Raw genomic sequence first — 22,825 nt, 5'->3', positions numbered from 1 at the left:
CAGGATAGTACAGTACTAGAAATGCCAGTAGCAGAGAGGTGAGAAATTAGTATGCTGTGTGAGATAGTGCCAAATGCAGAACTGAGATCTAAGAGAACAAGAATAGTGAGGGCACCAGAGTGTGCGGCCATTAGATGATCATTAATGACTCTAATGAGTGCAGTCTCTGTGCTATGGAGTGGACGAAAACCAGATTGAAAACACTCAAAAAGATTGTGTGAGGCCAGATAGGGTTGTAGCTGAGAGACAACCATTTTTTCCATCAATTTGGACAGAAAAGGGAGATTTGAAATAAGACGGTAATTTTTAAGGTCAGAAGGGTCTAGCCCAGGCTTTTTTTAAACTGGGGTGACAGCTGCAGTTTTTAGTTCTAGAGGGACAATACCAGTACTAAGAAGTCTGTTGATGAGGAGGGAGATGGCAGACAGACAATGTTTAAGCAGGGCGGTGGGGGTTGGGTCTAACTGACAGGAAGTAGAATTAGATTTCTTGATTAACTCAGTAACTGCAGTCAGAAATTAGCCAATCATGAGGTCAGTGAGGAAATCCTGTGGTGCGTCTGGAGATACAATAGGAGGGAAAAGTTTGTATAGTGAATTAATTTTATTTTGAAAGTGAAGAATTGACTGACAGAGCTTAGCACAATCCGAAATAACAGAGACAGGTGGGTTAGTGAGTTTGTTAACAGTGGAAAAGTGTGTTTTGGGTCTGGAAGTGGTATTATTGATAATGGAAGAAAAATATGCCGAGCGTGCAGCAATTAATGCAGATTTGTATGTCTGCATAAGGTCATTGTAGGCAGATGAGTGAACAGTTAAACCAGTTTTCTTAAAGAGACCCTCAAGGCGGCGTCCTGCAGCTTTCAGAGAAGTTCAAGTGTAAACCAGGGAGACGAGTGAGTGGAGGGGACAAGTCTACTCTCAAGTGGGGCATGTAAATCAAGGGCATTAGAAATGGATGTATTGTATCTAGTGAGGATGTCAGTGGGACAGGTAAGTTCAGTAATATCTGTAAGGTATGATGTTTGTACTGATGCAGAAAAGGATACAGGATCAATAGATTTAAAGTTGCGGTAGGTTATAATGGATTTCAGACAAGACCTGGGGAGAAGAGTTTCACAACTTCGTTCAATATGTGAATGATCAGACAGTCCAATCTGAAAGCCGAGCACAGAGACATTACTTAAACCATCAGTAAAGACTAGGTCTAGAGTGTAGCCATGATAGTGTGTAGGAAAGTCAATATGTTGTACTAAATTGTAATATGAGCTCATGGGCAGCAGCGCAGTCAATATCTACATGTACACTATATTGCCAAAAGTATTCGCTTACCCATCCAAATAATTGCATTCAGGTGTTCCAATCACTTCCATGGCCACAGGTGTGTAAAATGAAGCACCTAGGCATGCAGACTGCTTCTACAAACATTTGTGAAAGAATGGGCCGCTCTCAGGAGCTCAGTGAATTCCAGCATGGTACTGTGATAGGATGCCACCTGTGCAACAAGTCCAGTCATGAAATTTCCTCGCTACTAAATATTCCACAGTCAACTGTCAGTGGTATTATAACAAAGTGGAAGTGATTGGGAATGACAGCAACTCAGCTACGAAGTGGTAGGCCACGTAAAATGACAGAGCGGGGTCAGCGGACGCTGAGGCGTATAATGCGCAGAGGTCGCCAACTTTCTGCAGAGTCAATCGCTACAGACCTCCAAAGTTCATGTGGCCTTCAGATTAGCTCAAGAACAATGCGTAGAGAGCTTCATGGAATGGGTTTCCATGGCCGAGCAGCTGCATCCAAGCCATACATCACCAAGTGCAATGCAAAGCGTCGGATGCAGTGGTCTAAAGCACGCCGCCACTGGACTCTAGAGCAGTGGAGACGCGTTCTCTGGAGTGACAAATCACGCTTCTCCATCTGGCAATCTGATGGACGAGTCTGGGTTTGGTGGTTGCCAGGAGAACAGTACTTGTCTGACTGCATTGTGCCAACTGTGAAGTTTGGTGGAGGGGGGATTCTGGTGTGGGGTTGTTTTTCAGGAGCTGGGCTTGGCCCCTTAGTTCCAGTGAAAGGAACTCTGAATGCTTCAGCATACCAAGAGATTTTGGACAATTCCATGCTCCCAACTTTGTGGGAACAGTTTGGGGATGGCCCCTTCCTGTTCCAACATGACTGCGCACCAGTGCACAAAGCAAGGTCCATAAAGACATGGATGAGCGAGTTTGGTGTGGAAGAACTTGACTGGCCTGCACAGAGTCCTGACCCCAACCCGACAGAGCACCTTTGGGATGAATTAGAGCGAAGACTGCGAGCCAGGCCTTCTCGTCCAACATCAGTGTCTGACCTCACAAATGCGCTTCTGGAAGAATGGTCAAAAATTCCCATAAACACACTCCTAAACCTTGTGGAAAGCCTTCCCAGAAGAGTTGAAGCTGTTATAGCTGCAAAGGGTGGGCCGACGTCATATTAAACCCTATGGATTAAGAATGGGATGTCACTTAAGTTCATATGCGTCTGAAGGCAGATGAGCGAATACTTTTGGCAATATAGTGTATGTTGGAATCATCAACTAACAATACAGATGAACACATGGCACAAGTTAGAGTTTACAGCTCATTCAGATCACTGAAGAAATTAGACAAAGATTTTGGGTTGGCGATACACAAGAACAACAAGGAGTGATGATGGACCAATAACTTTAAAAACCAGGTATTCAAAGGAGCTAATCTCATACAAGTCTGTATGTTAGTATGTAAGCTGTTGCAATAGACAGCAGCCAGACCACCACCCCTGGAAATCAGGCAAGGTTTAACCAGGTAGTTGTATCCAGGGGGAGTTAGCAGATTCATGTGGAAATAGTCATTGGGAATTTGCCATGTTTCAGTAAGCAGCAGTATATCTAGGTTTTTATCAGTTATTGTGGTGCAGAGCAGTGTGGTCTTTTCTGTAAGGGACTGACATTTAAACAGAGCAATGGCAGGATGTAAACCATCACGACACATAGATCAGTGTTGGTGAGGCGGTTCACATGGAATAGCTGTTAGGGAGCTATAATTTCTCCCACGATGAGCAGCAGGCAACATAGAATAACAAGTATCCATACGATTTGGCCAGATAGAGGGGATAGCAGAAGGCAACGAGCAGTGAGATGAGAGATAGTGATGAGGAGATCGATGGATGTAGTGCAGCCGTCGGGTAATCCCAAGCACTTTACAGAGGCAGTATGTAGCCGTATCGTGCCGGGGGCGAGAATTCAAGCAGCGCAGTTGCAGCAGCGAATAGCTAAGGGCCATGACAAGGATGTAGCCAATCAACAAGCCTAGAGCAGCCGCTCTAGGCAGGCCAGGGGTGAATGTTTTGAGTCCAAAGTTAGATCAACGATGAACAGCAGTGGAAGCATGACATCACTAAGTGTTGTGCAATGTAATTGCTACTGTGCACAGGAGTTGATACGCTCTGTCACCATTTGTACAACACCAGCAAGACACAGAGACTTTACCAGTGATTTGAGAAGTGGGAGGTAGCCCACCACCCAAATACTGTCCACAACAGTTAAACGAGAGAGTGGAGACTCACTCACCAACTATGCGGGGAGGTACAGCAGAGAATTGCGGAGGTTGGCGGCCAGCGGCAGTGATATGCACAGTTAATAGAAAGAGCCGAAGCAAATTCAGATGGCAAATTCAGCTGATAAAGTATGTAGATAATCCAGGGTATGTCCAAGGTAGGTAAGAGAAGACATATCAAAGCAAATAAGGGAGTCCAAATATTCAAAAACGCAGGACAAACACAATGTGGGGAGCAATACAAGGACTTTATCTCCTGGTATAAATTCCCATAGCCAAGTACCCCCTATTATACAGCCGGCTTTGATGTTCTTGAGCCTGGAGCAAATTTTCATGTGTTAATTGCCCCAGTGTGTGCAGTTTTGCTCTCAAGTCAAGAACGTATTGAATTTCGTTTTTGCTGTTTGAAGGTCCCTCCAAATTTTCCCGTAGGATGTCAAGCATGCCACGCAGTTGATGCCTGTACAATAATTCAAATGGGGACAACCCCGTGGAGGCTTGTGGGACCTCTTGTACTGCAAATAATAGGGGCTCGAGCCACTTGTCCCAGTTTCGAGCGTCCTGGTGCACAAAGTTACGAATCATATTCTTCAGGGTCTGATTAAATCGTTCGACCGAGCCGTCTGTTTGGAGGTGGTCCAAATTGATTTAATCCTCAATAATTCGTACAGTTCGTGTAGTGTGCGTGACATAAATGTAGTGCCCTGATCAGTGAGGATTTTTTTCAGAATCCCCACTCAGGAGATTATTCTGAAGAGTGCTTCCGCAACACTTTGTGCTGAAATGTTGCGCAGAGGCACTGCTTCCAGATATCGCATTGCATAGTCCACTAGAACCAATACAAAGTGATGTCCGCAAGCCATCCGCTCAGATGGCCTGACGAGGTCCATACCAATTCTTTCATAGGGGACCTCGATTAATGGAAGGAGGCACAATGGCGCTCTTGAGGTGGCTGACGGATTCACCTGCTGACATTCACAACGTGCCACACACCACCTGCAAACATCCCCGCGAATGCGTTCAGTGTCTTTTCCTGCCCTAAGTGACCCGCCATCTGATTATGAGCTGGAATAACATTTCCTGACTGCTCCATGGTATTAATAATTGGGTTGTATCCTCCTTTGTCTGAGTGTCCTGCGTCACTCGATACAACCGATCCTTAATAATTGAAAAATACGGGTATGCGAGTGCAATGTCTGGCTGGAGGTGTTTGTATTGTTCTCCAAATCGATCACTTTAACTTGATCAAAGGCGTGCCGAAGGGTCTTGTTTCGCATCTGCTCCAGAGGGAAATCCCCTGCAGGGAATTCTCTAAGGGCTGGGGAAGCCGAGTCTTCCCCCTCCCTTACGTCCTCCTGAAGTGGAGCTGACATGGACAACCCTGGCACCGCCTCCCCAGCCAGCGAATCACACACCACACACCGATACGTTTTGTTGCAGGACCCATTCACACACTAATCCAAGATTAGTGGATGGGAGAGGCGGGGACTAACCGCAGCCTCGACACTATGCTTTTGTCCCTGAAACTGAATAATGACTGTCACTACAGGGTCATTTTGAATATCCCTGTGCACACACCTTACCTACACCTGCCGGCTCATATCCAAAGCCTCAGATTGAACCAAGCTTTAGTGAATGGAGGTTTGATTACAACCTGAATCCACCAAGGCTAGGTATGTACCCCTCTAATACTCACAGGTATCCGGTACGCTCCTGCTCGATTGGGGGCAGCCTGTTGCAGGATGGCCTTCCTCAAGTCCTCGTACACCAGGAGGTTGGCCGCTGGAAGTTGTTGAGCTGCGAGCTGGGTTTCCCCAGACAACTGCGGCAGTAGGCGGACCGCCCACTGGGTGCTCGACCACTTCTGCGCTTTGGCCGTTCGCTCAAAGAGTTCGATAAAAGTCTCCGGGTCATCCTGAAGTTCCATCCTGGTCAGCATTACATGCAGCACGGCCATGGGTGGGTTCGGGGTTGCGGCTGAAGACCCCCCTCCTGGTGTACAAAGCTCCGTAGCACCTGCCGGTCCTCTGCTTGAGCCTGGAACAGTGCCTGGAACCACTGCTCCTGTTCCACACGTAGCTCAAGCAGAGCCTGATGTTGGGCTTGGTGTATGCCTGCGAGGGTCTTGATTACTTCGACCAGCGGCGAGGACTCCATGACGCCGTTTCTTCCTCCTAATCCCTAGTTTCAGCACCACAGTGACAAGTCTCTTGCTCTGTTGTGAAGGAGAAAGCGGGAGCCGGGCAAACAATCCAAAGTAAATCTTTATTTTTAATACTTTCCAGTATCTTCACACACTGTTTTCTTTTCAGCATAATGCAACTGAATGCACACATCAAAACTGCTGCGTGCATCTCTCTCTCTCCGGGTGGTTTGGACTGCCCTTTTATCCCCCTCCAGCTCTCACTGCAACACAAAACAGCTGTTAGAGGTGATTTCCCATAGGTGTCAATCCTTACCGTTATTCCTCTCCCGGCCTCGCTCTCCAAAGATGTCGCTCGACCACGGCCACATCACCACATCTATATACTGTACAGTAGATACTTTGCCCCATAGACTTTTATAGTAAGTGCATTACTATCAAAATATTTTTTGTTTATTACAGTTTAATTTTGGACCACAATTTGCAAAACAACTTGTTCACAGAAATCTACTTATAAGTCTATAGTCTTCTGTTCACAATAGAAGTCTATGGGGCAAGTCAATTGGTATGTGTCCCCTTAGACTTCCATTGCAGGCACACAGCTGTTTTTATAAACTGTTTGATGAGCTGAAATGATCGTCTGTGACAATTTAGTTTGTACTCACTTTGTGCACTGTTGATAACAAAGAGCTATAAAGCTTGCCAGAAAATACTACTTATTTAGCAGGTATATACATAGTACATAGATACAGCATCAATTAAACACGTAATGCTGATCTTTTGCTCTTTTTTATTGTACTAACACTACAAAGTGCCCTGTTTTTTTTCTGGGAAAAGAAAAGAAAAATATGAAATTGCCCAATATGTCCATTTTACTCATACTAAAATTACTTCCAAACTTCCAAACTAAAGTAGGAACATAAACCTTTACAAAATAATGATTATCATCAGGCAAAAGAAATGACTCTCATTCTTTACCTTTTTGTAGGGGCCGTCGGGTGAACCTGGCCCTCCGGGTCAACAGGGGAACCCAGGCATGCAGGTACATACATCCTCTTTCACTCCAGAACTGCCTAATGAAGCCATACCAGCTAAACAAATGTACACTGTCACATTCTCTGTATCTAACAGATATTTATCACATAACCTTGATAAAATGTTTGTTCTTTCAAGGGCTTCCCTGGTCCGCAGGGGCCTATTGGCCTGCCAGGAGAGAAGGTAAGCAGGTATATTTCAGTATTAAAGCGCTGATCTGTGAGTATCAGTGAAAAAGTGTTGAGTATAGTTGAGTAAATGTCCTACTCTGTGTGCTTTTATTTAGATCTCCATAGGAAGCTAACAGATAATCAATAGTAAAAATCCACACACACACACACACACACACACACACACACACACACACACACACACACACACACACACTGATATAGATGGATAGACACGTCTTTTCTCAAATGTGCCTGAGAATATTAAAGATTATGGATATTGATTGCAGTTAACAAGCTGGGCATGCTGGGTCTAGGAGGGTTTGTTTTGTGTCTTGGATCAGTGGGAGTTCACTATTGATCTGATGATGTGTGTGTGTTTTCTGTTTCCAAACAGGGCTCTCAAGGGAAAACTGGAATGCTGGGATTTCCCGGGATTGATGGTCCTCTAGTAAGTATTGTTCTCCAAAACAATGGCTTTATTTAGAATACCATACCACTCTTATAGCAAACCCCATTATAAAAACCCTATAGGAAATTCCAGAGGGAACCCATAGCGAATTAGCCTTCCGGGTCACCTACTTTACAAATTGATGTCATGGCTGAACAGCTCTACTAAACATGCTCATAATAAGGTCATGTGACAAAAATGTAGCATACTACTGTTAGAAATGTTTAGGTTTTATAATGCATACTATTTCACATACTATTTAAAAAATATATTAGGCAGTATTCAGTGTATACTGCAGTGTCAGAAATTAACTTTTCCATAAAGGGGCAATAATTGCCCCCTCGGTTTGATTTTCAGGGGCCTTTTTTTTAAACATATAAAAATATATTCTTTTATTCAAATACTTCAATATAATCGAAATGACTGAGAATCTATTACCTCCATAAACTTAAATTGCCATCAAATATTTTTTGTGATAATGTGTATAACTAGGTTAGAATAGAATTATAAGAACTATATCAGATGTTACTGTTCATATAAAAGAGAGAGAGAGATTCTTTATCGGGACATTTTTTTGACCCCACATTTTGAATTTCAGGGGCATTTTTTTGCTATATAAGTGTAACGCTCATTCATTTTGTGGCATTTTTGCCCTCCTTAATTTCAGACCTTGGTGTACAGTATGCAGTATGTTAGTATTCCATTCCCAACATTCTGACCTATCACAGGACAGTGGACTTTTTTAATGTCCTAACCATCCAGCAGGGAGCACTATGGAGCATGTGGACATTAGGGATGGGCAATACCACTTATTTTCTTTTCGATCCGATACCAATAATTTCAAGTTCAATATCGTCGATACCGATACCAATGCTGATACTTCTATTAATTTTTTTTTTTTTTTTATTTATTTATTTTGATTTTTATTTCTTGGGATAAAATGGGTATTTTCAAATATTATTTTTAGTCATAATTCAAGTCTTTTTTTTTCTTTTCTTTTTTTACATTTGTGAGCCTAAACAGAAAATGATTAGACTTCTGTTTTGTTTACCCTTACAAAAATTAACCATGGTACAGTAACTATAGTTTAACCATGGGATTTAGTTAAACCATAGTTACCACACAATTAACCATGGTTGTTACTACAATATTACTGTAGTAAAACCATGGTTTCAGCCCCCCCAAAAAAACATGGTTATTACAATATTATTTTAGTAAAACCATGGTTAACTATTTTTTTAATTACTTATCAACAACAATTACACACAAACTCATTATAAGAAATGTCACCTTTGGATATGTTGTTATTTTAGCTTGAATTTACTCCAGAAGAAGCTGTTTCTCTGATTTTCTATCATTACCTCTACAAGGCACTGATTCCTCTTGTTTGAATGAGTCTTGTGACGGTGCAGGCGCTTGTCTGCTTGTGTCTTTTAGCATTTATGCATGTTAAGATGAGCAGAAGAAGAAATAGTTCCTATCCTGCACAAGTATTTGCTATTATAGCCTAATCCTTTTTATTTAATTTTGAAGCTTGTGATTATTGTTCATGTTCATGGTAACCAAATAATAATATCCCTAGTTTAATTTTTTTTTAGAATCGATATTTTATGGTGAGGATCGATATTTTTGATACAACATCAGTATCGGAAGTATCGATACTTTAGGATTGATCCGCCCATCCCTAGTGGAAATACACACTGGCCAAATGTTATCTGTGACTCATGCTAAAACCACAAACGTTCCCAATACATTTTTACAGCATAATTTATCAGTCCAGCTCCTGCAGAGATTACTGAAAAAGCGATGTTACAGAGTCCTTAGACCAGATCTGGCCTTTCATGCTGGTTCATTAGCTCTCTCACAGAAACAGGATGTCCCCTAATCAGCCCGCTGTCATGCTAACACCTGCTTATTCTGTTCAAATCACAGGGTCATCCTGGAAGAGAGGGACCCCCCGGGGAAAAGGGACACCAGGTGGGTTACAATTAAACACACTCACACACGGCTGATCCACTGACCTGAATAAGCTGTAAAATCTGAAGAGGAAATACAGAGTGCCAAGAGTCTAAATGCGGCAGGGCACAGAAAAGCGGCCCTCTGTTCGCAGTCCCCTCTGTCTCCCTCCAGCCTTTTGTTACAGCCGCTCCAGCTGCAGTAGCTGAATTATCACCATTCACAAAGCATAACGGCGAGCTTTTATGCATGCAAGCTATCACAGTAATTGTGCATTTGAATCAAACCATTGGCATTGTGTGGTCATTGTTTCATTTTCATCGCTGAATGCACATGTTACGTGACTACCACAGAGCATTCATGAAAATGTATTGTCGTCTGCACACATGGACTGTAATAGTTCAATCGCAGATGAATGGCAGGGCATTGATAGTGCAATACTTCCCTTCACTGTATGTACACTTAAGTGACATTGAGTGCGTTTTCATGCATAATCTTACTTCCATTAGCCATTATGCTTTATAATCTGACAGTGTGTAAAGTCATGTAAATGCCTTAAACAATGTTCTTTTACTAGGGACACTGTAAACTGTTTAATAGATTTTTGCCCATTACACAGATTGTAAACGCCTTTACTGGCATTCTGGTGGCTTCCATGTGTGATTGTTTACATTGTGGTGGCAAAATCAGAGAAAAATCCAATAATTTCAAATCTCATGTACACATTTTTTTGCATTGTCTATTTTTAGAATAAGCAGATTTTTGTGCAGATTCAGTGTATTGTTGTGCATGTAAACACGCTTATTGTCTTTTTTTCTTTTATTCAGGGTTTAACGGGAGCACAGGGGCCTGTTGGATATCCTGGGCCTCGTGGAGTGAAGGTGAGAGTGATTTAAGATCACAAGTTGTCTGGTTAGCTCCAAAGACTCTCAAAGACATTTGGTTTTGTGCAGCAGACTTTTTGATTGACAGTCCGACTGTGGATAAATGGCAGCTGACAGGCTAAGGTAGATCACTTTAATTCTCCATGGAAAAAACCTTGACAGGGTGAAGAGCTCATGATGGACAGTAGAAACAGCAAAAAGAAAGAAAACGAAACCTGTCTGGGCATTTTGAGTGAAGGTTTGTGATGCCTTTCAGAAAGTGGTCAAAGTATATAAAAATGACTTATTGTTTGTCGAACTTGGCAAACCTACTAGCACATAACTTACTATGATGGTGTCATCCACATTATTATCATCTACAGCATGTCGATATTCTGTCCAGTGAACGGAAAGTTACTTCATAATTGTTGCTTCTCAAGCTAACAATAACTCATATTTTAAAGTAGTCACACTACAGTCAAGCCACTCTTTTAAAAGTATTGGTGTGTTAATTGCGATCGAGTCGTCTGCGTCTCATGGTGACCCTATGTGCAACAGAACAAAATGTTGCCTGGTCCTTCACCAATTTCCTGATTGTTGTTGTGTGTTTCCATTTTTGTGGCTATTGTGTCAATCCATCGCATTGAGGGTTTGCCTCATTTTCGCTGACCCTTGACTTTACCAAACATGATGTACTTTTCTAGTGATTTGTCTTTCCTGATGACCTGTCTTAAGTATGAAAGTCGAAGTCTTGCCATCCTAGCTTCTAAGGAACATTCTGGTTGTATTTCTTCTAGGAGTGATTTGTTCGTTTTTCTGGCAGTCCATGGTATCTTCAGTATTCTTTGCCAACACCACAATTTGAAGTCCAACTTTCACAAGTGTATGAGGTGACTGAAAAGACCTTGACTTCGGTTAGACGCACCTTCGTCTTCAAAGTGACGTCTTTGCTTTTGAAAACTTTAAATAGGTCTTTTGCAGCAGATTTACCTAATTCAATACGCTGTTTGATTTCTTGACTGCTGCTTCCGTGAACAATGATTGTTGAACCAAGTACAATGAATTCATTGACGACTTAAATTTTTTCTCCATTTATCATGATGTTGTTTATTGGTCCAGTTTTGAGGATTTTCATCATCTTCACATTCAGGAATAGTTCATACAGAAGGCTGTAGTCTTTGATCTTCATCAGTAAGTGTTTCAAGTCGTCTGCATATCACATGTTGCTGATGAGTCTTCCTCCAATCCGTTGTTCTTCATATAGTCCAGCTTCTCAGATTATTTGTTCAGCATACAGTTTGAATAAGTAAGGTGAAAGGATACAGCCCTGCTGCAAACCTTTTCCAATTTTAAAGGATCCCCTTGTTCTATCCGAACATAGCATGAGCACAATTAAGTGTTCTGGAATTCCCATTCTTCATAATGTTATCCATTATTTGTTATGATCCACACAGTCAAAAGTCTTCGCATAGCCAATAAAACACAGGTATACATCCTTCTGGAACCCCTTGCTTTCGGCCAATATCCATCTGACATCGGCAATAATATCCCTTGTTCCACATCCTCTTCTGAATCCGGCTTGAACTGATATTTCCCTCGATGTAAGGCTGCTGTCGCTGTTGAATTATCTCAAGCAAAATTTTGCTAGCGTGCAATATAGCATCTACAATTATTTAGAAAATGCAGCTAACTACATTGAAGCTTTTTAAGGGGATAAAGTTTTTAACTGTGTATCGCAATAAAAAAGCACTTACAAAAATCGAGATTTCTGGTAAACTTGCTGAAAACTTGTTGCAAACTTGCTGCAAATTCGCCTTTCATTATTTTCACATGCATTTGAGCTTTGTGGCAAGCTCTTCATTGTCGCCAAAGGCTTGCTGCAGGTTCACCACTAACGGTGTAGAGCTGCAAACTTCTGGCAAGCATTCGTGGTGAATCGCTAAAACATTTGCATGTGAAAATAATGAGTGAGAAATTTGTGGCAAGTTTGTGGCAGGTTTGTAAGGGAGATTATATAATTAATTTTACAATCAGAGCAGTATTTATCTAATTATTCATAATTGACAGCAATTAAGATGACAGCATTACATTTAAACAGATACATTTATGATAAATAGAATTAATTATAAAAATCTTGACAGGACCTTAATTTAACTGTAAAACATTGCAAAATAGCAGATGTAAAATGTGCAAAAAAAATTTTTTTTTTAAATGGTTAATTTGCCTGAGCTGTCTGTACAAATCTATTTAAAATGCACAAACAAATCAAAATGAGTCAGACTCTCCATAACTAGATATGAAAGATAATTCGATCAGCTGGAAAGATGCATGTGCAATACAATGCAACTAAAAAATGGGATGTTGCGTTTGGTCACGTTACAATATTACATGTTAAAAAAAGTAGTTTGTTATTTGAAAAGCTACACTATTTTACACTATACTATATTTTTGTAAACAGCTGAGGTAATGTTGAGCTACTGAAAGAATTTAGTAAATTTAGTAGCATTGTTACTTTCAGTTACTCCCCAACACTGATTCTGTCATCCTGTTGTTCATATTTATTGCTATGTGTCTTTCCTCCAGCATTGACTTTATTACTTTATTACAGTCAGTGCTAGAGTTCATTGCAAGAGATCAATATCTGAGAATCTGTTTTTAAGGTGAACATTCCCTCCCTGAGGTTTGGAGATTGTGTGGAGATCCTCACGGCACACACTGATACATTCTGTTCTTTTCTAACAGGGCACAGATGGGGTGAGGGGACTGAAGGGTAGCAAAGGCGAAAAGGTGAGAGAAAAGTATTTTTCTCCTGTTCAGGTCAACACGTTCACTTATCAGAGTGGAGATAAGGCAAGGTGCCTACTGATAGTGACATCACAAGATGATTTTCTATAACGTTTCTAGTGTTTTATGTTTGCAGCCATAGACTGCTTTACAACTGTGTGGAGTAATAGGAAGAAGAGTGTTTTTCTGTCTTACTGAATCCCTTTTGTCTGTAACAGGGTGAAGATGGTTTCCCAGGGTCCAAGGGTGATATGGGCATCAAAGGAGACAGAGTGAGTCTTTAATGGCCCATCAAGACTGAATAAGCTATTATTAGTGATGCTTGCTAAGGCAATCTATTAGTATTGCTCTTCTTCAAAACCTCTAACCCTTAAAAGTTTTAAACTTTAAAGCATAACTCATCATGTACCATTTGTGTTACTGGCACAAAATATACTTCAAATTATGTGGCTTGTTGAGGAGAGGTGTGCTATTACTTTTCTAAGTGATCAGATTTACGATTTATGCCTGATGGATGACAAAACGGGGAGTATAACCCATTAAATAAGGAAACCGAACCATATCATAGACAGTTGGGGATTGGCTCTTTTGATTTGGGGCAATAAGCAACTGGCAGTTGACTACCTAAAACACTCTAGCAATGACCTAGCAACCACCCAGATCATCCAAACAACCACATAGTAACATCCTAGCAACACCCAAAACATAATAACAACTGCATAGCAATGCCCTACCAACAGCATAGGAACTGGCAACCACCCAAAAACCACCCTAGAAACACCCACACCTAATCATTGTGGCAAGCACATTTAACATTTTCTTCAGAAAATCTAAAAATCTAGTTTTATTGATGACATTTAGATTTAATAGTAACTTTGTGTGTCTGTGTTAAGGGCGATAACGGGGCTCCTGGAAATCAGGGTGAAGATGGCCCAGAGGGCCCGAAGGGTCAGTCAGGCCCCTTGGGAGAGCCTGGATCTGCAGGCATTGCTGGAGAAAAGGTAACTGCTGTTTTTGTACTAACAGTCCACTGGGTGTTCTTTGTATTCCAAAAATTTTTGTTTTTCTTAATACCTCCTTATTTTATTTTCAGGGCAAACTTGGTGTTCCAGGATTGCCTGGATATCCAGGCAGGCAGGGCTCCAAGGTAAAGCATCATCAAAATAACTATAAGCTGATTTTTACTTTAAAATCTGAGAGCTGTAGGTCTCAGTCATGGAGCATTAATATTTGAAAATTACATTTTAACTGAGAATGATTAATTGCCATTTAGCGGCTGTTTCATTAATAGCTTATCTGAGGCTACAATTAATATTTGGCGTACTTATGTTAATGGGACTTCAGAGGTTAATTTGTGGTTAATTAAATGTAGAGGTTGATTAATGAATGGAATGTGGTAATTGATTAACCTTTGTGTTGTTCCACAGGGATCGGTGGGCTTTCCCGGAACAGCTGGGGTGGCAGGAGAGAAAGGGAAGAGGGTGAGAGGCCTGTGTCTATTACACTGTCCGAGGGACTACACACCCTGCTGAATGAATGTGTGTGTGTGTGTGTGTGTGTGTGTGTGCGTCCTCATGTTTTATATTCTATATTTATAGGGGCCTGCTGGGCAGCCTGGTCTAGATGGTGAACGTGGTCCCAATGTAAGTGTTCAAGACAAATTTCACCCCAAAAATGTACATTCTTTCATCATGTACTCACCCTCATGTTGTTTCAAACCCATATGACTTTCTTCTGTGTAACAAAAAAGTGAGTCCACTGAATCCGCCCCCATCTGCCATCGGTCAAATAAAGAGATAGTCCTGCCCCCAACTCATGGCATTGGTTGAGTCAATGTTATTGTGTTTGTATAGGCGGGTTGCTCAAAACAAAAGAGGCCATTTAATAGCAAAATAGACACACAGTGTTTACAGTTTTAGGAAAAATTAACCAACAAAATGGCTTACTTATAGTTGTCTCTGCATTTTAATCTGGAAAAGAAGAAAGTATTTTAACACAGAAAAAGTCACATACTTCAGCTTTAAATGTTCAAGTGTAATGTGAGACCTCAATTGTTTTACTACATGCATTAATTATTAATGGATGGACAGCCAATAATAATACATGAACTGTCATTTTAATTATATATTCCTTATACAAGTGTGTTGCAAATAGCCAATACTGTTGTTCTACCTGCAGGGTTCACGTGGAGGAAGAGGAGCACGAGGGCCGACAGGGAAGCCTGGAGCCAAGGTGAGACATTTTTTAGTGTACTTATTAATGTGTTTTTGCCATTCCAGTAAGAAAGAAAAATCACAAAACTCTTTAATAGCTCAATTGTTTCTCCTGAACTGCAATGACATTAAATGGAGAGCAAATGGAGATGTCTGCTTAAGGATCTGCTTTCTCCAGAAAAAAATGACCCTAGTAATCTTACATGTGTCTCCTGTAGAGTTTCAGAAGGTATCTGAACAATGTCACAAACTGTGCACAGATTTGTCAAGAGATCAAAATCTGCTATGAAAAGACAGAGATTTCAATTTGAACTAAAACAGACCAACTAATCTGAGCTACTATATGCTATCCATGTTCATTTTAAAGCTCTATACTCTTACTGTATGTCAACAATTGTCTCATTTGTGTCCATCTCCTAAGCAATTTTAGAAGATGCATCTGAGACAATGTTGATACTAAACATTCTCCTGAGTTCGGAAAGAGCAACCTCTGAGCAATAGAATTTCCTCCTGATTTTTTAGTAATGTGGTCAAAATGTCTAGACTATTGTATCATTGAGATTAGGAATGTGTTTAAATTTATATCGATTTGACGTCCATTTCTCTCAATTATGTTCAGGGCTCTGCTGGTCATGACGGCCCTCAAGGTGCCACAGGAGACAGAGTATGTGTTATCTATTACAATTCCCCCATATTACATGGTCAATCTACCAGTCTAATGTGAGATTTCACATTGCAATTCATTGCTGAAGATAAATTAATAACAGTGTGTCCTTTTTCTGCACTGCGTTTCAGGGTCCTCAAGGGCCACAAGGACGAAATGGAGAGCCGGGACCAAAGGGACCCAACGTAAGTGACCCTTAATTCCAAAAGAAATCTCTTTGTGAGACTGAGAAAGAAGGACAATGTCTTATTTTTTTGTTCTTTCTTTTCAGGGCCCTGCAGGAAAGGATGGGGTGCCAGGTCATCCGGGCCAGCGGGGGGAGCCGGTGAGTCTGTCTTCTCAATATAATAGCAGTTGATAAGAACTCCTTTTAAAGCTTAAAATAGCACCAATCATAAAAGTGGTCCATGTGGCTAGTGCATTATATTACAAGTCTTCTGAAGGCAAATTATAGGTTTTGGTGAGAAACAGCACAAAATGTATGATTTTTCAGCTAAAATCTTGACGTATGTTGCGCATTCATTAGCACTATGAGAGAAGCTCGTTCTATAAGCTTTTTACAAATGTACAAATCCATGTATTCCATCAATAAATATGATATTATATTGCATGTATTATATTTTGTTACATGTTTTTTGTTTAACGCATAATTTATACTATTTACAAGTATTTATATTTATTTGTAGCATGTTTATTGTTCAATGCATAATTTATACTATTTACAGGTATTTACATTGATTTGTAGAACAGGTGCTCAAAATCAGTATTGTCCAACTGGCAGTTCTGTGAAGAACGTCTGTAAATGAGTGCATATTAATGAGAGAGGAATCAAATGGCTTCTTTACCTCATCCGTGATTTACACACATTATAGAGAGTTGCGCATATAGTTAAAGATCAATCTTGGGATTTAAGAATGAATATCGTGATTGTTCAAGTGAAGATTGTGATGCATCGGAAAATTTATATTTTTTCTCAGTCTTAATCTTGCGTAAACATGCGAGCCATTGTAAACGAACATCTAGAATTGCCATTAGCAGATACATTGACTAGCAAGTTTGTAAGCTGCTAAAAAGCTATTTAATTACACTGCAAGCTACTGGATCAATTAGTTTTGCTTCAGAAAGATGTTTTTATTGTGCACTTACATTTATGCTTTCTTATGTAGGGATTTCAAGGTAAGACTGGTCCTCCTGGGCCTGCTGGAGTGGTTGGACCACAGGTGAGTCGATCATAAAGGCTTGAATGAGCAATGCCTTCCTGCTTCACTGTCTTCGTTCAATTCCATGAAACTATGCAAAATTTATGAATGTGTTTGATCTGATCCAATAAAACCGTCTTGTCTCCCATCTCAGGGAAACAATGGGGAAACTGGTTCCATGGGTGACAGAGGACATCCAGGTGCCCCAGGACCCCCTGGAGAGCAAGGTCTGCCAGGGGCTGCAGGCAAAGAGGGAACCAAGGTTATATATCAGCAGCAGAATCATCATCATATTCTTTATCATCATGAAACACACCAAACACATTCATTTAGTAACACTGCTCATTATGCTCCAAATGTTTCTGCTCTTTCAATATGAATAAAGCGCCCAGCATGGCTCAGTGCCTATAAAGGGTGATGGATGACTCCTAATGTGTGAGCGAATTGTGGAAACAGAGATCCATCTTTCTGTGTTCTCTCGTCCCCAGGGAGATCCAGGCCCTGCCGGGCTGCCAGGCAAGAGTGGCCCTGCTGGGTATCGTGGATTTAGAGGAGAAAGAGGCTTACCTGGCATTCCGGTAACATACCTCATCGCATCTGACTCAGTGCTCAGAGAAAATATCTTATTATATTCCCCACTGTGATCAATGCTCTCTTTACATAGCTAAGTGTTTCAGTATGTAAGCAAACTTTGTAAAAAATAGACACCGGGTGTTGTAGGGTTTTGACGAATTTTCTAATGCCTCTTTTCTAATGTTTCTGGTTTAATAGGGTGCTGCTGGTCTGAAAGGTGGGGAGGGCCCTCCTGGAGTTGCTGGACCAATTGTAAGCACTTTTTTTGCAATTATATTTCATTTAAAAAAGCACATTTATAAATGTGAATATACATTCACATTGGTTTTTCTATTATTATAATTTTTTTTAGATATTAGGCCTTATTAATGAAACGTGCAGAACAAATTTCTGTGTAAATTGTTAGTAAAACTAATTTTACATAAATTATCCATTGAATTGAATAGGGCAATTTAAGAATGGACTTATGAATGATTTACACACAAATTTGTTCTGCTTGTGTTTCACAAGGCCCATTTTTATTATCTCATTCACACACTGAGCATTGTTAACAGTTATTTTATCACCCCACACTGAGTACCCTTTCTAGAGGAAAAATAAAAATCATAAATACAAAATGTAAAAAAAAAAAAAAAGTAAGTGAATGAAAGAAAGAAAATACAGTGCTAAGTAAACAAGGATGTAAATGATAAATTGCATATGTATATATATTATATTATATACAAATGCATACAAAATGGCAACACTTTACAATAAGGTTTTATTTGTTATCCTTGTTTATCTACATTAGTTAACATAATACTTTTACAGCATTTATACTTTTACAGCATTTATTAATCTTGATTAATGTTAATTTCTACAACTACTCTTATTTTGCATTAAAAATTATATAAATTAACATTAGTTAATGCAATATGAACTTATGAACAATGAACAATAGTATTTTCATAAATTAAAATGAACCAAGATTAATAAATGCTGTAAAAAACATTAATCATGGGTAGTTCATGAAACCTAATGCATGAACTAATTTTAACATATAGAACCTTATTGTTAAATGTTTACATACAAAATAAATAAATAATTAAAATGCTTTATATGTTGATGAGAAACTGGTTTACCCTCCTATTGCAAGGGGCATTTTTGACCCAGGAGAGGTAAAGAATACAGTATAAATATAGCATAGTTTTTGGTACTGGAACCGAACATTGTGACTTTGTCAAGAACATCAAAACAAACGAAAAAATTAAAATGTATTCCTGTATGAAATTGTTTAAGAGGAATAACAATTAGAAACAAATTTTCCTTCCATTGTCTTAACGGGTTAATTTTGACCCATATGGGAATAGCTAGTTGTGACATTTCAAATTCTGACTTTCTGGATGTTATACAGCTTTAAATAGTTTTTTGTAATCTATGAATCAAATTTGACCAAACAAATATTTCACATTTTCTCAAATTTAGCCCCTAGCCCCATACTGTTCTCTAGCTTCGCCATCTGCTTCACTGGGTACTGCATCTTTCCCACAAGCTGCATACTTTCCTCTCAAACAGGGTTTATGCACACGTGCACATGACCACACAGAGAGTATTTTTATTTGACAGTTTTGAACAGGTAATATGTTAGTAAATAAGTTTACTAACATGATTTTATATGATAGGTTACAATGGGATAAAGGCCCCCCAAATGTAAAAGATCTATTGAATATAATTTTCTCATAAAAGATTATATGGCAGAAACTTGATTAGATTATTATGGCACCTTCCTAAACCCCTGTAACACTGCAACAAATTGTTTGACATTAGTGGGAAGGAATGAATTTGTTGCAGTTGACTTGCAAATTGGGCCCATTTTGTCTGCAGGAAAAGGCAATAGAGATTAATTTGTGAAAAAGGCATGCACTAAAATTTTAACTGTTAATGTTTTACAAAAAAAAAAAAAAAAAAAAAAAAAAAATCACAAATTGTTGTAATATATTAAGGTATTATAAAATGCCAAAAGTGATTGAAATAAATGTAAACGTATTTAAGACATCCTTGGCCAATGTTTGCCACATTTTTATTGTTATTATTATTATGTTTCTCCATTAATTTTCAGTAAAAAAAAAAAAAATTACCTTATCATTATACATATTTGGACCACAATAAAACACATTTTCGTTAAGAGGGACTTTAGTGCCATTGAACAATAACTGGGAATTTATTCATTTTGAATGGTTTTCAACACGGGTCAAAAATGACCCGAAGTACAAAAGGAGGGTGTCGTTTCTTAAGACAATAGGAGAATAAAAAAAAAGAGTAAAGAATTAAAGGCCTCCCCTGTACAGGTGTAGGCGAGTTTTCATCTTCCTACCTCTGCAACTGTCTCCACCTTTATATTATCCGCAAGTGCAGTGAATTGGTGCTACATAATATAGTTCACCTAACAAAAATTTTACATTTGTCTATCTGCACAGGGTGCCACGGGAGAGAGAGGGCCTTCTGGATCTGCAGGTGCCATTGGGCAGCCAGGTCGTGCAGGAGGCGTCGGCCCTGCTGGCCCAATGGGAGAGAAGGGCGAGCCAGTGAGAGTCGATAAGATATTGTACTCTGAATTGAGAAGATGTACTGCTGTGCTGGCTTCTAGAGTAATTACCAATTAACTGTGTTCCTCTGCAGGGTGAGAAAGGTCCTATTGGCCCTGCCGGGCGAGATGGAGAACAAGGGCCTGTGGGTTTACCTGGGCCTGCAGGGTCATCTGGTCCACCTGGAGAGGATGGAGATAAGGTACAGTCTCGTCTACTTTCTCAGCAGTTCTGAGAGTGCACATGCTCATGTTAGGTGTTATTTATGGGTTTTAATATTTTTAAGGGTGAGACAGGAGGACCAGGCCAGAAAGGCAGCAAAGGAGACAAGGGAGAATCGGTGAGTTTGTCTTCACACTGTAGTTTTTCATAACCAATGAATACTGCATGAACTTTCATTCAATATTCAATATTCAGAGGTCTATAACAATGTCTCTCTCTTTCTTATCTTGCAGGGGCCTTCAGGGCCAACCGGGAGCCAAGGACCAGCCGGACAGCCTGGATTACCGGTATGGCATGTGTGAGCAAAGTTGTTTGGAATTCTGTGTATGTAATGTTTGTGTTTACAGTCTCTTACTGATGTTTCTTTCAGGGTCTGGATGGAGAGCCTGGGCCCCGAGGACAACAGGGAATGTTTGGGCCAAAAGGAGATGAAGGACCACAAGGTTTTAAGGGGGTGACTGGACCAACCGGGTTGCAGGTACACAGACACACCACATATATGCCAGACTATCTTCCCATATTGTGGCTCTACCATTAAGGGTCAAAGAATGACCCAATAATGAATAACAGAGGGTTGTCTGATACCCTAGAAATTTTGTAACTAGACTGCAGTTCTAAACGTTAAGTCTTGAGTTGTTTCCATGTCATATTGAACAATATGTCTGATCAAAATAGTCTATGTGCTACATGCATGAACGCATTTTGTTTGCAAAATCTCAGTTCATCTTCATCCGGATGTTGCATAGTTTTTACAGTTCAGTGAAGGGCTCTTATTCTGTTACTGTTAGACTCTACATTTAAATGTGTATTTTCAGGGAATGCCAGGACCTCCTGGAGAAAAGGGAGAGAGTGGCCATGTTGGATCTATGGTAAGATTGTTATTTCAACAACACATTTTCAGTTGTTCGTCCCCTTGCTAACAATAAATGCAGCTAAAAATGTGCAGTGTGTGTTAATTCAAGCATCACTATAACTATTGCTCATACTTACGGTTAAGGATTTGAACAAACTCTACAGTAAGTATTAAACTTCAGTGCATAACTCATCCTGCACCTGAATGATACCTTAAGAGATATGCTATTCATTTTCTAAGCGATCAGAGTTTCTATTTTCGCTTGGCGGACAATAAAACTGAAAAAATGTAATAGACTTACACTGAAGAAGCCATTTCAAGGGATATTGATAGATCTCTCATAGGGACTTGGAATTGGCTCTTTTGACTGGGGCTAGTAAGCAACCTCCTAGTAACCATACAGAGCACCCTAGCAACCACAAAATAATGCCGTGGCAACCCCCAAAACACCATAGCATTATAGTGGTGAGTTTTGCATGGGCAAGCAGTGCTGTAAAAATCTGTATTACAAAGTCATTCACTCACACAGAACACTCATTGAGTCCAGCATTCCAAAGGTGCACAGCATTCCTTTCAACAGGACTCAGAGTGTGTGTAGGATGAGGGTCAGCAAAGATAACTGAAATACATTAGGATGACAAGACTGAGGCATTATTTATGTGTGTGAGTGTGTATAAGTGACAGGTCCACATGAGGAGAGAGTGACAGGAGTGAGAGAGAGTGGTACTGATTCTGAAGAGGAAGGCAGCATGACGGCTGCTAATCAGATTACCGTGAGCCCGGGCTGTCTAATGAGCACGCTCCTTTGTGGCAGTCTTCTCGCAGCTCCATCAACCATGAAGGAATGCAAAACATGATTCTCAACGGTTCCACACACTTGTGCGATTATATGAAGTGCATCAAAACTGAGCAAAAACAAAGCCACAGGAACTCACTGGAAATGTCTCATTCCATGTGTGAATGCCATGGATCATGGGATTTCTAGACCCTAATCCATAGCCAGCGAATTTCCCGTTTTGCATGTACCAGTTTGTGTTAAGCTTCCGTGATGGATTCTAGAGCAGTGTTTCCCAACACTGAACATTTTGCATGTCTGCCTTATCTAAAACACTTGATTCAAATCATCAGGTCATAATTAGCGTCATGACGATAATTAAACGATTTTAATAAACAATTTAATCTCTTAAACATCAATCTTTTAAAGATTGTCTTTTAAAGCATGAGGAACACTAACTGTGGCTAATACTTCAGTATAATCATTATATGCTATTATTTTAGGAGTTCAAGTTTGCATATGGACAATTTTTTATTTTTATTTTATGTTGATAAATATTTTGAAGTTGATATGTTTACATCAATATATATTTAAAGTTTTGTCTGTTACAGCTTGACACGATTTGTCATTGTATGCATTATTGTAGACTAAAATATTTTGCTGACTAATGTTGTCATTTTGTAAAAAGGACAAAAAGTTATGGATGACATGGTAAAATGTTTAATTTTGAAATTTAAAGGACTTTTTTTTTTGTCAAATAACAAAAACTATGACTACAAATTTTTTGGAAAAAAT

The 22,825-nt window shown here is 39.8% G+C and overlaps 1 protein-coding gene across 2 annotated transcripts in view; it reads left to right on the top strand.

Annotated features, from left to right (window-relative positions):
- LOC127452087 (collagen alpha-1(XI) chain-like) overlaps window positions 1-22,825 on the top strand; it is a 91,398-nt gene that overhangs the window by 55,416 nt on the left and 13,157 nt on the right. For both annotated transcript variants that reach the window (XM_051717266.1, XM_051717265.1), the window contains 25 exons: window positions 6,697-6,750; window positions 6,882-6,926; window positions 7,311-7,364; window positions 9,297-9,341; window positions 10,148-10,201; window positions 12,926-12,970; window positions 13,186-13,239; window positions 13,861-13,968; window positions 14,061-14,114; window positions 14,395-14,448; window positions 14,566-14,610; window positions 15,146-15,199; window positions 15,800-15,844; window positions 15,976-16,029; window positions 16,116-16,169; window positions 17,011-17,064; window positions 17,198-17,305; window positions 17,532-17,621; window positions 17,815-17,868; window positions 20,073-20,180; window positions 20,275-20,382; window positions 20,467-20,520; window positions 20,636-20,689; window positions 20,773-20,880; window positions 21,218-21,271. In XM_051717266.1, the coding sequence (XP_051573226.1) occupies window positions 6,697-6,750; window positions 6,882-6,926; window positions 7,311-7,364; window positions 9,297-9,341; window positions 10,148-10,201; window positions 12,926-12,970; window positions 13,186-13,239; window positions 13,861-13,968; window positions 14,061-14,114; window positions 14,395-14,448; window positions 14,566-14,610; window positions 15,146-15,199; window positions 15,800-15,844; window positions 15,976-16,029; window positions 16,116-16,169; window positions 17,011-17,064; window positions 17,198-17,305; window positions 17,532-17,621; window positions 17,815-17,868; window positions 20,073-20,180; window positions 20,275-20,382; window positions 20,467-20,520; window positions 20,636-20,689; window positions 20,773-20,880; window positions 21,218-21,271 (1,611 nt within the window). The remainder of the gene's footprint in view (window positions 1-6,696; window positions 6,751-6,881; window positions 6,927-7,310; window positions 7,365-9,296; window positions 9,342-10,147; window positions 10,202-12,925; window positions 12,971-13,185; window positions 13,240-13,860; window positions 13,969-14,060; window positions 14,115-14,394; window positions 14,449-14,565; window positions 14,611-15,145; window positions 15,200-15,799; window positions 15,845-15,975; window positions 16,030-16,115; window positions 16,170-17,010; window positions 17,065-17,197; window positions 17,306-17,531; window positions 17,622-17,814; window positions 17,869-20,072; window positions 20,181-20,274; window positions 20,383-20,466; window positions 20,521-20,635; window positions 20,690-20,772; window positions 20,881-21,217; window positions 21,272-22,825) is intronic.

Source organism: Myxocyprinus asiaticus, chromosome 14, assembly GCF_019703515.2.
Source record: "Myxocyprinus asiaticus isolate MX2 ecotype Aquarium Trade chromosome 14, UBuf_Myxa_2, whole genome shotgun sequence".
In the NCBI taxonomy this organism is placed as follows: Eukaryota; Metazoa; Chordata; class Actinopteri; order Cypriniformes; family Catostomidae; genus Myxocyprinus; species Myxocyprinus asiaticus.
The sequence above is the reverse complement of the archived record's forward strand: the minus strand, read 5'-3'. Positions and strand labels throughout refer to the sequence as shown.